General features: G+C 47.2%; 1 protein-coding gene across 2 annotated transcripts in view; it reads left to right on the forward strand.

Annotated features, from left to right (window-relative positions):
• Positions 1–14468, forward strand: part of LNX1 (ligand of numb-protein X 1) — a 121607-nt gene that overhangs the window by 12647 nt on the left and 94492 nt on the right. The window contains exon 2 of one of the 2 annotated variants that reach the window (XM_077757776.1): positions 4987–5472. In XM_077757776.1, coding sequence (XP_077613902.1) covers positions 5081–5472 — 392 coding nt within the window. In that variant the 5' untranslated portion in view covers positions 4987–5080. Of the gene's footprint in view, positions 1–4986; positions 5473–13844; positions 14159–14468 lie in introns of those variants that run through there. The other variant, XM_077757777.1, reaches the window with a different exon arrangement.

The following is a 14468-nucleotide window of genomic DNA, read 5'->3' on the forward strand; positions in this document are numbered from 1 at the left end:
TTGACTATAAGGATGAATTCCTTTTAGTAATATGAAGTCCCATGGCTATTGTTGTAAAAGTGTGACTCACGTAGCCATTCAGGAGAAGCTTGAGAGTCAAGTCCTGTCCTTTCAGTAAGAAGAAAATGTGAAATTGTCAGTGCTGGCTGCCAAGTGATATGTATATCCATTGTCTTTCCAGTGCAGTATATGGTTTATCTGGGTGACCTTGGGTAACCATTTCCTAAAACGCCAGCGTGCATTTAAAGGAGAATTAGGAGGACAGCAACACAGCAGGGACCCGTTGTTCTCGTAGGTTATTTCATGCAGAAAATTTTCCACTTCCAAACAGGTTGCATCCCAAAGGCTGTTCCTAAGACTGTTGGATTTTTAGTGCAGGTGACAGTATGTATCCGACCTCTAACGACCTTCCTGTTTGCAGACAGTGCTGACTCACTTTGCTCTGGAATGCATCTCTGTTGTCAGCCACAGGAGGTTAGAATTTGAAAGTTAGGTGTAAGAACTTCTGTACAAGTTTCAGGCGTGACCATAAACTGGCGGAAAAGGAAGCGGGGATTAAGGACAGGATGGTGATTTTTATTTGTCCTGGCACTTCTCACCACTGCGCTGGTAGAGGACACACATCTCTAAGGGTCACCTTGGGCTTCTACTGCACCCTAAATCACAGGGAAGACAGAAAAGATGGTTCCTAAGGTACAACAGGGTTCTACTGAGGAAGTATAAGATTTTCACCTCTCTCCCCCTCCCCCTGCCATATATACTCCAGGAGGAAATCTACTAATCTACTCCCCTTCTCTTTCTCCAAACTGCAAAAAGTGCTGGGGCCAGAAGTGCTTAGGGCTGGTACACTGAGTAACATAGATGGACTCAAAGCTAACAGGCCATCTCGCTTACATTTAGAAGAAAAAATAGTTTACCTTTTAAGCCTTAATGATCTTTGATCATTCCTTCTCAGTACGTGTCTTAAAACATGATACATCATACATGTTTATAAGATGTAAACTGGAAATAAGAAGCCTCACATAAATAGTATTAATGATATTTTTTACTTTTTAAAAATTTGTTTCAGCCTATTTATTTTGAGAGAGACAGAGACAGCACAGGTTGGGGAGGGGCAGAGACAGAGGGTGAGAGAGAGAATCCCAAGCAGGCTCCACACCTTCAACTCAGAGCCCAGGGGTGGGGCTCGAACCCATGAAGCCATGAGATTATGACTTGAATCAAAACCAAGAGTCGACACTCAACCAACTAAGCCACCTCAGTGCCCACTAATCATAATTTTTTCTCTTTTCTTAAGCCTATTTATTTTTGATGGGTGGGGGCAAGGGAGGGGAAGAGAGAGAGGGAGACAGAAAATCCCAGGCAGCCTCTGCACCATCAGTTAGGAGCCCAAGGCAGGGCTCAAACCCATGGAGTGAGATCATGACCTGAGCCAAAACCAAGAATTGGACACTTAACCGACTGAGCTTCCCAAGCACCCCGTTTATCATATTTTTAAAAGCCTACCTAGTTTTTTCTTTAGAGCCCAAACTGCTTTCTTTGCTTTTTTTTTTGGCCAATTCTCTCATAATCTGTGTCTATTCATATAGGCTTTATTTGGTCTAAAGCAAAGCTGGAAAATACAAACAGCAGCATTTACGTTAATATTATGTTAAGAATCTGGTGTACTCATATGCGCAAATGCCAGGGAATTCGAATATTCTCAGAAAAACAAGAAAGGAAAGAATAAAGAATTGGGGCTGGAGCTAGAACCTGCCGTTTTTGCTCACCTATTCCATTCATTTAGTTTCCAGCATTTTAGCACTCAGTAAGGTCAAAGAATATTTTTAATCAGAGCGTTGGCAAAACCTATTAGCAATGGTCCTAAAGAGATTTTTAAACCTAATATCCTGCGGCTCTTATATTTGCTTAGTTGCAACTAAGTCATGAGGATCAGGAAAGACGCTGGGACACAATATACAAAATGGTTAAGAACAGAAACTAGAGTCAGCACCATTTTTGGTTTGTTTCTTTTTGGCGTAACTGGCAAGTTACTTACATGTCACACACTTCAGCTTCCCAGTCTGTTCGGTGAAAACAAACCAAACCCAACAACCGTGGGGATTTGCGTGGAGTAAATAACATAGTGTATGGAAGGCCCCGAGTCAGTGCCAGGTGCATGGTAAATGCTCAAAACTTGTCAGAAAGCAAAGAAAAGAAGATTCTCCAGAAGCCGACTACCCAAAACAAAGCAAAACCCTCTGCTTTATTAGCACAGAATCCTACAACTTTGTTTCTGAAAAGGACTTTATAGTATTGATCTGGTGGCTTGCAGTTTTTTTTTAAGCCAGGGTCCTTCTAACAGAATATTATAAGGAAATTGTTGTGTCAGAGACATAAAAATGGAGCTGGTGCTGGGCAGGGTGGAGAAGTGGGCACATCTCCACCCCACCTGCCTTCCTTCCTTCCTTCCTTCCCTCCCCTGAAGGCTCTCAGGCATCTGCCACTTTCCCGAACACAGTCTGAAAACCAAAAATCTGGTCCAATTCCGCCATGTCACCCATCAAGGCATGGCCCAGATGTGAAGTTGTGTTTTCAGTGGTAAGAGCAGAGCGGCAGCTGGATTCCTATCACTTTTCAGTGCAACGCAGGGAGGAGGAATGGACGGGACCCAAACACGTGGGAAGATTTGACAAAACTCTTGTCAAAGTTCAAAATATGTGAACTTTTCTTCCCCCTATAGTGGATGATAATCTTTTGGGTGGCCCATTTCCGTTTTCATGTTTATTTTTGGACTGTTTTTCATGCCACTTAAAGCATTTCCTGTGTGGGTCCAGTACCTTCTATCAGCCTGAGGACGAATAGCAGCTGTGTATGTTTCCATGAAATTTGACTAGAAACAACTTCACCCCCTTCTGCACTCTCCACCTTAATCCTCTGTGGTCTCTTTTGATGCAAAAAAAGATGCTATGATTTCTAAGCGTTTTCACATTCAGGACATTTTACTTCAACCTCCTGACCAGAGTGTTCTTTCAGGCCTATTAGTGCAGGACAGAAATGTAAACACGAAGCTGACCCGATGGAAGCTTGAAGTCAATGGAGTTTCTTTTTGAGATAAGGCCGTGCGCCTGCAAATGGCCTTGGACTTAATTTGGAAAAGATAAAAGAAAAACGCAGTTTATGACTGCTGTGTCATTTCCAAATGCAGCTGGTTTCCTGTTAGGTTACTCGTGTCTTTATGATCTTGTGGCATGCTGGCTTCAAGTCTTTTCATTTTCTTTCCAAAATGGAGAAAGTTGGGGCACCTGGCTGGCTCAGTCGGTTAAGCCTCCGACTTCCGCCCAGGTCATGATCTTACAGTTAGTGGGTTCGAGCCCCGCGTCGGGCTCTGTGCTGACAGCCAGCTCAGAGCCTGGAGCCTGCTTATGATTCTGTGTCTCCCTCTCTCTCTGGACCTCCCCTGCTCATGCGCTCTCTCTCTCTCTCTCTCTCTCTCTCNAGAGCCCAATGCAGGGCTTGAACTCAGGACCCTGAGATCAAGACACAGATGCTTCATTGACTGCACCAGCCAGGCACTCCATGGGGTTCTTGACCCTCACGAGAGATGACCCACAGTCTCCTAGCGCACGCTTCCGGTTCCTGGTGCGGTCTGCATCCCTTGGACTGGTGGCCACATGAGAACAGCAGCGTGTCCTTTAAAGCCCTCCTGGAGGTCTCCCCACACCTAGCTTCCCACCAGCTCAGAGTCAGTGCTCGAAAAACGTTTATGGAATGAATCCAAGAGACTTCCTAGATGTTAGCCTTGCATGTTAAACATGCCTTCATTTGGACTCCTCTACCAAAGGAAAATACATAATGTGATAGTGTTCTACTGGTTTGAAACAAATATATGATTAAATAAAAGACTGCTGTTAAAACCAAAAAGATCCCTGGTAGGAACTATAGCTTTCAGTTTCTAGGTCAATTGAGCTAGACTGGAATGAATTCAGTAACAAATGAATTCAGTAACAAATGCATGTGAAAATAGTAGCTAATATTGGGGTGCCCGGGTGGCTCAGTCGGTTAAGCATTGGACTTCGGCCCAGGTCATGATCTCACAGCTTGTGGGTTCGAGCCCTGTATCCGACTCTGTGCTGACAGCTTAGAGCCTGGAGCCTGCTTTGAATTCTCTGTCTCCCTCTCTCTCTGCCCCTCCCCCAATTGCGCTCTGTCTCTCTCTCTCTCTCTCTCCAAAAAGAATAAGCGTTAAAAAAGTTTTTTAAAATAGTAGTTAATATTGACTGAGCATGTACTATATTCAAGATATGATGCTGAGAGCTTTATGTCTCATTTCTCGTGGAATCCTCACAACTGTCCTGTGAGGTCAGATATTGTTATCCTTATTTTACAGCTATAGATTAAATCACTGGTCCGCAGCAGTGGTGAGATTTGAACCCAGGCAATGCAGCCAGAGAGCCCCCATAACTGCCACATGACTGACTGAATGAATGAAATGCAGATGGAGGAAAACATGCTTTCACCACAGTAAAACTACTACAGACTCAGCAGCTCTCAGTTCTTCTGAGACGATTCCGTTGAGGGCTCTGACATCCTACATTTTCTGAGTTTGAGAGAACGTTGAGAGGAAAGATAAAAGAGAGCCATCAGAGCGCTCACTGTTTTTCTTCTTGTCCCCATCCAACAGAGCAATTTATAAATCACTGGTCTAATTTAATTTTACTAACAATGTATATTTCTGGGAATTTCCCAGACAGCCCCCGATGGATTTTACCACCCCAGCATGAGGATGTTCAAGGCAAACGTTATTCCCAACAGGATGGATGGTAAACTGTGGCATAAGGAGACCAAGTCACTTGCCCAAGGTCACGTCAGTCACCAGAGTGGGCAGTCAGCCCTGGCCTTCTGAATCCCAGCTCAGTCCCCCATCCACGGGCAGCAGGGTGTCACACCCGTTGCATCGTCTTCAGTCTCATGAAAACGAACACGTGCTGTCTTGTTCTCTTTTAGGTCTGTGCATGGCTCCTGGAAGATCTTGATTGTCTCCTGAGGAAACGCTGTCGTCCTGGGTTGGTTTCCTGCCATTCCATCTCCCCAGTTGACCATGAGCCAGCCGGACCCTGCCTGTGCCCCCGATCCCAGCCCCGAACCCCTGTGTGTGGTTTGCGGCCAAGCCCACTGCCCCGAGGAAAACCACTTCTACACCTACACGGAAGATGTGGATGATGACCTCGTGTGCCACATCTGCCTGCAGGCTTTGCTGGACCCTCTGGACACCCCCTGTGGACACACCTACTGCACGCTCTGCCTCACCAACTTCCTGGTGGAGAAGGACTTCTGCCCTGTGGATCGTAAGCCTGTGGTGCTGCAGCATTGCAAGAAGTCCAGCATCCTGGTCAACAAGCTTCTCAACAAGCTGATGGTGACCTGCCCGTTCCCGGAGCACTGCACCGAGGTCCTGCAGCGCTGTGACCTCGAGCAGCACTTTCAGACAAGGTAGGGCCTGCGGGCTGGCTGGCTCTGAGCAGCCCACCTTCCTGGGGACAGCTGGCCTCGCCTGCCTCCCAAGGGCAGTACTATCCCCAGAACCAGGTGCTCCACGAGCTGCCTTTTCTGTCTTCTTTTTTTGCAGCCAATGCAAGCATTCGCTCAAAGCAAACCTTTTAGGTGTTTATTACTGTGGTTCAGTGTGAGAAAGCAGCCCGTGATGGAGTTGTGGTGTGCAGGGGTGGCGGGTGGGGGTGGGGGGGGTGCAGAGTANATCCATAACATAAAATTTGCCATTATTTTAACCTGTTTTAAGAGTACGGCTCAGTGGTGTTAAGTGCATTCACACTGTTGTGCGGCCATCAGCACAATCCATTACCAGAACTTTTTTCATCTTCCAGAATTGAAACCATACGTATTAAACCAAATCTCACCATTCCCTCCTGTCCTGCCCCTGATGACCACCATGCTACTTTCTGTCTCTATGAATCTCACTGCTCTAGGAACCTAAGAGAAGAGGAATACGTAGACTATTTGTCCTTTTGTGGACTGGCTTCTTTCATGCGCGCGTGCTCTGAAATGTCAAAGGTACTGGAAAGATCTGATGAGCAGCTTTCTCTGAGGCTCATGGCCCCCAGAAGATTTCCTGATGGGCGCTGCATATCTCTTCACATCAGAAAAATAATGTGTCCCAGTTTGACCCATGATTATTAACATTTTTTCTGCATGGGAATTGGCAAAGCCCACTGTTCTTTGAGGAGATGTGAGGTATTATCAACTGAGTTTTAAAAGGAGATATGTAGAGGGGCGCCTTGGTGGCTCAGTCAGTTACGTGTCCAACTCTGGCTCAGGTCATGATCTCACGGTTCAGGAGTTTGAGCCCATGTTGGGCTCTGTGCTGACAGCTCAGAGCCTGGAGCCTGCTTCAGATTCTGTGCTTCCCTCTCTCTCTGCCCCTTCCCTGCTCATGCTCTGCCTCTCTCTCAAAAATGAATGGACATTTAAAAAATAAGAATAAAAGGAGAAATGTAGAAAACTTTTGTCTTCCAGTGACTTATCTACTAAATTTTCAGCCAAGGTACACACTGGTGGCAGAGTGACAGTGTGACCGCCTCTGCTGGTGGCGAGCATTGTCCACCCCGCTTGTCTGCCTCTTATTTTGTCTAATTACCTTGTTGCATTCCTGGGTATTCCTGTACGGATTCCTGCCTCAGGGCAGTCCTTGGTCTTGTTCCACAATGAGGTACTCAGAACGCTGAAGGCGGGGGCGGGAGGGTGAGCAATAATACCACAATTCTTTTGTACAAGGAAATTTGGAAGCTGGTGTTTGTCTTGGTCCCTGTCATGACAAGAGCAAGAGGTAGGTGCCGGTGTGTTTTCTAAGGGTCACATACTTTAGGCTGTAGATCCGAGTGTTTTTGTAGGACGGGCAGATTCTTTAACATAGAAGATGGCATCCAGGACAGTGGCCTGGGTGCGATGCTTAGCACTCAGTTTCCATACTAATTATGTCAGTGAACTCACTTTTCTTCCCAACATGGCACATGAAAGACCTCTCACTCGGGTTTGCGGGTTGTCTCTGTTGCTGCCATCCATTGTTGTTGCCTCTGTGGTTGGCAGAGGAGCTGGGGTGCCCTTCTTCTCATTGCCCAGGAGGAGGTGTGGCCAGAGGAGGGAGTCTATTCATGACCTTCGTTGGAATTTTGACTCAGGGAGCAGAGACTCTGTCTGGAGGGAGGTGGGTCTGGGGTAGGTAGAAGTGAGGCAGATGCTGACGGAGGCTGGTGCAGAGCCAGGGGCCACGGCTGGGGCCATCCTGCCTAAGGGAGATGAGCAGCAGTGGAGAAAAGGCCTGGGAGAGCTCGCTTTACACATCACATTCCTATGCTCCTAACATTTGCACCCCTACTTTTGTGTTTGAGAGCCGTATGTGCTTTCTATTGCTGCTGTAGCAATTGATCACCAAGCCAGGGGCTTCAAGCCACACAGATGTGTCTGTTATCTTACGGTTCTGAGGGCATAGGTCCAGTGAGGAGGGCACTGGACTGACATCAAGTCACGGAGGACCAGTTCCGTCCAGTTCCAGGAGAGAATCCCCTTTCCTGCCTTGCCTCGCTCCTGAAGGCTGCCTGCCTTCCCTGGCCTGTGGCCTCATTCCCTACCTTCAAAGCCAGCAGCGTAGAATCTTCCAGTCTCTCTGCCTACCTGTCTGTCTCTGCCTTTTGTCTCTTTCTTTCTCTTTCTACTTGTCAATCTCTTTGTGTCTCCCTGTCTCTCTCCTTCTGTCTCTCTCTTCCACCCTCTCTCCCTCTTTCTTTCTGTCTCTCTCTCTCCCCTTGTCTCCTTCTCTTTCTGTCTGTCTCTCGCTCCTCTACTTCTATCATCACATCTCCCTTTGTGCCTCTGGCCTTCCTGCCTCCCTCTTCCAAGAACAGTTGGTGACTACATTGGGCCCAGTTGGATAACCTACAATCATTTCCTCATCTAAAGATCCTTAGGTTAGTCAGGTCTACAGAGTCCCTGTTGCCATGTAAAGTAACATATTCCCGGGTTCTGAGGATTGGGAGGCGGCCATCTTTGGGGCAGGCCTTGTCCTGCACCCCACGGGGGCTCCGCAGGGGAGGGGTAAGAGAGTGGAGAGAGAAGGAAAGAAATGGAGGTGGTCTCTGGAATGAGCATGACCACGCGGCAGCTCCTCCTCACCTCCTCATCAGGAGCTAATTTGGGGCCAAGTATCCCTAAAACTAGGGGTGAGATGGCATATGGATGGGAGGGTGAGTTCGCAACGGAAGTGGGGCAGGGGAAGGGCTGGGAAGAGGCGGTTGGGTCCTACGGGCCTCCAGGCACACCTCAGCTGCCCAGGCTGGGAACAGCCTTCACCCGCCCACCCAGGCAGCGGGGCTCCCACACCTCAAGGAAGCCCAGGAAAAAGTCTGGACGAACCCTCCGCTGATAATGATATGCACAGTTGAAAATCAACAGTGAGGAAAGAACGCAAAACTAATTGAAATCACCTCTTCACACTGAGGTCTCAGAGGTTTTCACAGGCACCCATCTGCGGCTCCCTGTGGAGGGGAAAACTCCCACGTAGAGGAGGTGAGGGCCTCAACACCCGCTCTCCAGCTTCCCCCACACATCGGCTTCCTAAGTAGGTTGAGACCAACATTTCCAAAAATACGTTGTATATATTAGTCATCAAATGCTTAATATACACTTCCGCCCCTCCCGCCTGTGGGCATTTGATTGGCAACGATTAGAAACATGGAGCTAATCTAGGACCTGACTCTGGAGCCCTGTTAGATGTTGGGCCAGCAACTCGGCTAGTGGACCATCTCTTCCTCTCCTCAGAAGGGACGTGAAGATTAAGTCATTACTACTCTGGAGTCCCTCCGCTNCAGAGACAGAATGTGAGCGGGAAAGGGGCAGAGAGAGAGGGAGATACAGAATCTGAACCAGGCTCCAGGCTCTGAGCTGTTAGCACAGAGCCCGACTCGGGGCTCAAACTCATGGACCACAGATCATGACCAGAGCCGAAGTCAGACGCTTAACCAACTGAGCCACCCAGGTGCCCCTAGGGTCCCTTTAATTGGGAAAAACCAAGAGGTGACCCGGAAGCAAATGTTTTCCTTATATTTCCATAGGAGACCCCCCAGGTTGGTGGCTGTGGGTACCAAAGTGTCGTCACACATTTGTACTGGAAGATAGCCTTGTTTGTCAATTTTGCGTCTCAGTTTCAGGATTTCAAACGCAATGAGTTTCAAAAACTATCGTTTGGCCTGTGGCATTGTAATGAATATGAACGAGGCAGGCTCAGAGCCTAGCTCGTACGAAGAACTGAACTATAATTTTGGTTGAGGCTTGGCGTTGGACAGATGTGGATGCACACATTCCCTTCCAGCAGGCCCCGGTATGTTAACAGTCCCTGGCTTTGTAGGCAGCTCCAGACTTAGGTTTCTCTACCTTTAAAATAGGCATTTATTTCAATTGGCTCCTTGAATACAAAGCTCTTCAGAAATGAATCACATTTAGAATATGGCCATCGTCCCTCGAGAAAAGAAGAGGCCGTAGAGAAATACTTTTCCCCTCAGCCAAGGTCTCTGTTCATGACCTGTCCAGAGGACCACACCAATAATAGCGGTTGACTTGAGTTGGGAACGCAGTCAAGCAGCATCATGTCTTTAAACAGACGCTGTCTGTTTTCTCCAGAATTCGTGTCCTTTGTAAACATTATTATCTGGCCACTTCAGATCCAGATTTGAATGTAAATACTTAAGTCAAACAGGATTGACCATGGATGTACATGACTGCCTGAGCAGCAACTCCTTGGACAACTGTCCCTGGCTTTAGATGAGAGAGTTCTTCCATAAGAGTGAGCCTGAGCATGTGAGCTAATGTTTGGAATCTTCTGGCTAATTCAGTTTGACCTCTGTCCTTTTAGATGCTTGTGGCCTCCCATCGCCTGGGTCTACTGCAAAGAATTCCCATGAGGGTGATAGGCTTATATGGAGTCCAGAGACGGCCTTCCTAACCAAGGACATTGACCGTGGACTGGCAGAGGCCAGTCCAGTGCATCTCTCTTGACCTGGATCAGTGAAAGGGTGTGTGGGAGTACAGCTTTTACTTCCTTGATGCTCAGTGGGTGTTGCCTTGGGCTCAAGACTACATCTTCCTTGTGTAATACCATCATCTACAAGCATAATATTTGTCAACGATTACTGCAGGGCCAGGCTGGAATGAAAGAAAAATCTATACGCACCATGACTTCTGCCTCTGAGGGACTGACCCTTTCAGAATAGAGAAGCCAAAAAACGCACACTCATTGAATGTTTTCATAGAATAAGTGTCTTCGGCCTTTAGCTTCTTTCTTATGGAAGATGATAACAACGGGAGATAAGAAAGCTGACCCTTCCTAAGTACTTCCTAGCAGGAACAAAGAGATCATTGTCCAATGTTTTGAAAACAGCCCTGAATGAAAATGTGTATAATTGGCCAAAGACACACCTGACTGAAGGCTCCCTGGGTTTGTTGTTGTTGTTGTTAATTAAATTTGCACCCATCGTCCTGGAGTTTCTTCTCCAAAGACCTACCCTGCAGCTTCTCTTGACCTTTACTCCTATCATATGCTCTTTCCTGTACTAAGTCCATGGAGCACAGGCACATAACTGTCTGTAGTGCTGGGAAGATTGTGCTGTGGAGGGAAGGGCTAGGGGAGTCTTACCCTGTGGAAAGATGGGTAGGTTAGGAGTCTCGTTGGTCATGTCAGCCAGGCTTGACCTTTTCACCATAACTGTTTTGACATATATTCTTCAAGTGACACTCTAATCCTGAACCCAACTTGTGCCTGGCTTCTACCTGGCTGAACGCTGCTCTCTTCACTCTTCCGGGCATGGAAGAAATGAGGCAGTTGTCCTGCACTGCTCCCTGAGAGATCCATTGGGTTTCTTCCATCATGCTCCAAGCTCTTTACTAAAGAAACAGCATTCTCCTGGGCACTCATGCCCAGAAATCTTCTTTACATATTTCCCTTGTTCCCTGGATATCTGTGATCTATCTGTATAAACATTTCACCTCCACCATGGCTCTTGCTACATTTGAAGTCCCGAGGTCCTTTTGTTTTGTTTTGCTCCTTTGCCTCTGATTAAGATAGGTTGGTCCAAAAAGTTGCCTCTTGAACCAGATTGAATTTTATTTATTGAGCATCTATTGTGTTCTAGGCACTATAGTGAGGATACAGTAGAGAACAAGACCAGTAGACTTCTGCCTTCAAGGAGTTCCTGGTTTAGTGAAGAGGAAGGAGACAAGAAAACAGAAGCTTATGGGTGATATCTGAGATGACATTTAAGGATAATTTAGCCAGGGAAAGGGTACAAGCAATAAGGTTAGGGCTACTTACGTCAAGGTAGTGACAGAATATGGCCCTTTGAAGGTGAGATCTTATCCCCAGGGGGGTTAAATTAGGATTGTATCTGATGGCAGGTATTAGAAAATTGAAGTTCTATCGGTTTCACTTTGAAAAAGTTTTATTTTTCTTATATAACAGAAAGTATGGGGGTAGGAAGTCCATGACTAGTATGATGTTATCATGATGCCATCAATAATCCAGGCTCTGTCTGCTTTGCGGATTAGCTTTCAGCCTCAATTTGTCACCGCTTAGTCCCAAAATGGCTGCTCAAACGCCAGCATCACATCCAAGTTCCAGGCAGAAATAACCAGCGAGGAAGAACCAGGCAGGAAGGGCAAATTGGCAATATGCATACTGAGACTTTTCCTTTAAAGTCTCTGGGATGTCTCACCCAGTAATTTCTGCTTAAACCTCATTAGTCAGTCTTGCGTCGTATAACCACCCATCTGTGAGACAGGCTAAAATGCATTTGTGCCATAACTAAATGTAGGTTCTGTGAAAAGGAAGAAGAGAAGATGAGATACTGGGTAGGCAACCAGCGGTTTTTGCAGTGGTGACATAGACAACAAAATTGCATTCTTTCCATTAATGCCATTTATTCTCTTGAAATGCAAGGAGGTAAAAGGGCAAACATCCTTCTTTTGTCAAAGAGACTTGGAGGGACAATCTGACATGTCCAAGATTATCAGAAATACAATCTAGCACACTGTGAGACCCACAGCATTTATTATTTTCCAGGCTGTTCAGGAGCAATGATCTACACAGCAGACCCTAGGCACTCCAGTAAAGCATGTCACAGGACTCTGTGGCACTCCGGATTCAGGAAAGGACTGTAACTGTCATGACCCTAATGGTGCAGAAAGAAAGAAAGGACGAGAAGAACAAAGCCTCTTGGAGGTGGGCGCTGAGCTGCCAGCTAAGCTCATTTACTGCTATTAGTGGTTATTAATAACAATGTCTATAACACTCACCCTTTGTTCTGTATAAGCATTATCTCATTCCACCTTCGTAACAACACTATGAGTTAAGCACTATTGTTATTGTCTTTCTTTTACAGAGGACAATACAGCGGTTCAGAGAGGTTAAGCAGAATGCCTGGTGTCACACAGCTAGCATGTGGCAGAGCTAGGGTTCAAAGTCATCTGTTGGACTCCAGGAACTAAATACCAAACCTAACTTCCTTTTTACTGCTATTTCATGGTACTTCCTTTTCCCCAGCCCTGACTCACTCTTGCATACCAGACTTACAGGGAATGGAATTCAAATTAGAGCCTCAACCCAACTATAAATTAATACAGGTCCTGCTTTATCAAGATTGCTTATCTCTGACCTAAATGTAACAGTTAAACCTGTACATTCTATGGATCTACTGTGTTTATAGTCTTTTAGTCCTGCCTCCGGTAAATGCACTTTTCTGAGGCCAAAACCCTGCTTACTACCTAGCTCATTGCCCACTTGGTCTCATTCCATAGACTTTTCCCTGGTCTTCTTCCTGTCAAGTCTAGTTTCCTATAATTGCTTGGTTGCATTAGCAGAGCTATCCCTTTAAGCCATTTCTGTTAGGATTTAGGCCTTGAGCTGCATGGCCCAAATGGATTTTCCAGTTCTTTGAAGATGGGGTAGAAGGAGGGGAGTCCCGGGGGTTTCTGGGGCATCACAGGGCTTAGGCAGGTAAAGAAGTTCCAATATTAAGATAGACAGCATAGGCTGGAATCACAGATCTTAAAGCTGGAGGCAATGATGTCCGGCCCCCGCTGGACCCAGCAGGTAAGACATGAATAGAGCTCCATTTCAGAGATGCAGTAGCTGAGGCTTCGGAGCTCACATGAAACACCCAGGGTCCTACGACAGTGCCGGAGGTTCATTCAGCCACTCAGGGAAGGAGGAGGAACGGAGTGACTTCTTTCCTACAGAATAGGAACCTGTGCATCGTGTGGTCAGAACTCTTATGTCTGTCTATCGAGGCTCTTTATTATTCTCAAAGAGAACAATACCATCTATTCTTGTAAAGGGCCACTTGTCCAAATCAGTAGAGAAGCCGTCCCTCGGCTTACATCGGCCAGTGTAGTCAGGACAGGGACAGGTAAACTATCCTAAACGCATATTCTAAATATGCACTGAGACGTGGACTTGGTTCATATTTAACCCTCTTCTGTGTCAATGTCTGAAAACTCACTGGGAGCTCAGATCCCCAGGCTGTGTTCCAAGAGCGCTAATTTCCTACAGTGTCTTTCTCTAGCGGACTGTGGGACAGCTTCTGCCGCTGTGCGCACCCACACTGTGGGGTCTGAACGTGCCACGCTCCTGCCCCCTTCCAACACAGTTCAGCTTCCAGCCCATCTGCTCCCGGCCGGTGATGTAAACGTACCAGCTGCTTCCCAAGAGCCAGTCGGCATCCTGCAGGAGGGGCAGGTCCCTTTCCCGGGCACCAGCCTGCCTGCTCTCCGCCTGAGCCCTCTTGCCAACCACGGCGGGTCCCTCCGGTCTCATACCTCCCCGTGCGAGAAGCAGAGGGCACGATCCTCTTACAAGCCCGTGTTTCATCAGCGTGGCTCCATCTAAGGGCTCCGAAGCAGGTGCCTTATGATCTGCTGCCTGTGGGGCCATGGCCAGGTTTGTTTAAGGGAACTGAGCTGGGCTGGGCCCCTGCAGCCGACAGAGAGAAGGTGGCCAGGAAGGAAGCAGGGACGCTGCCCGGAAAATGAAGGCGCTTCTGCTGCTGGCCTTGCCGTGGCTCAGCCCTGCCAACTACATTGATAATGTGGGCAATCTGCACTTCCTGTACTCGGAACTGTGAGTCCCTCTCTACCGCTGCCTGCCTGTGTCTGTGTGTCGGGGATGTCGGGGGTGGAACCGGAGTCAGTTCCCTGGCTGGCATGTCTGCTTAGCGGAATCAGCCCCACGTGAGCTAGATGCACTTGGACAAAGCGCGCTGCCGGCGGTCTAAAGCTGCGTGCTTAGGTCTGCGACTTAACAAAAAACACCATCTTACTGACGCGATGCTTTCCCAGCAAGGCATTTTTTCCCCTCGCTTCTGTGCCAACCCTGCCTCTTTTTTTTTTTTTTTTTTTTTTTTTCCTCTTTTTTTTAATTATTTTGTTTT

This window comes from Crocuta crocuta, unplaced genomic scaffold (assembly GCF_008692635.1).
Source record: "Crocuta crocuta isolate KB4526 unplaced genomic scaffold, BGI_CrCroc_1.0 scaffold282, whole genome shotgun sequence".
Lineage (NCBI taxonomy): Eukaryota > Metazoa > Chordata > Mammalia > Carnivora > Hyaenidae > Crocuta > Crocuta crocuta.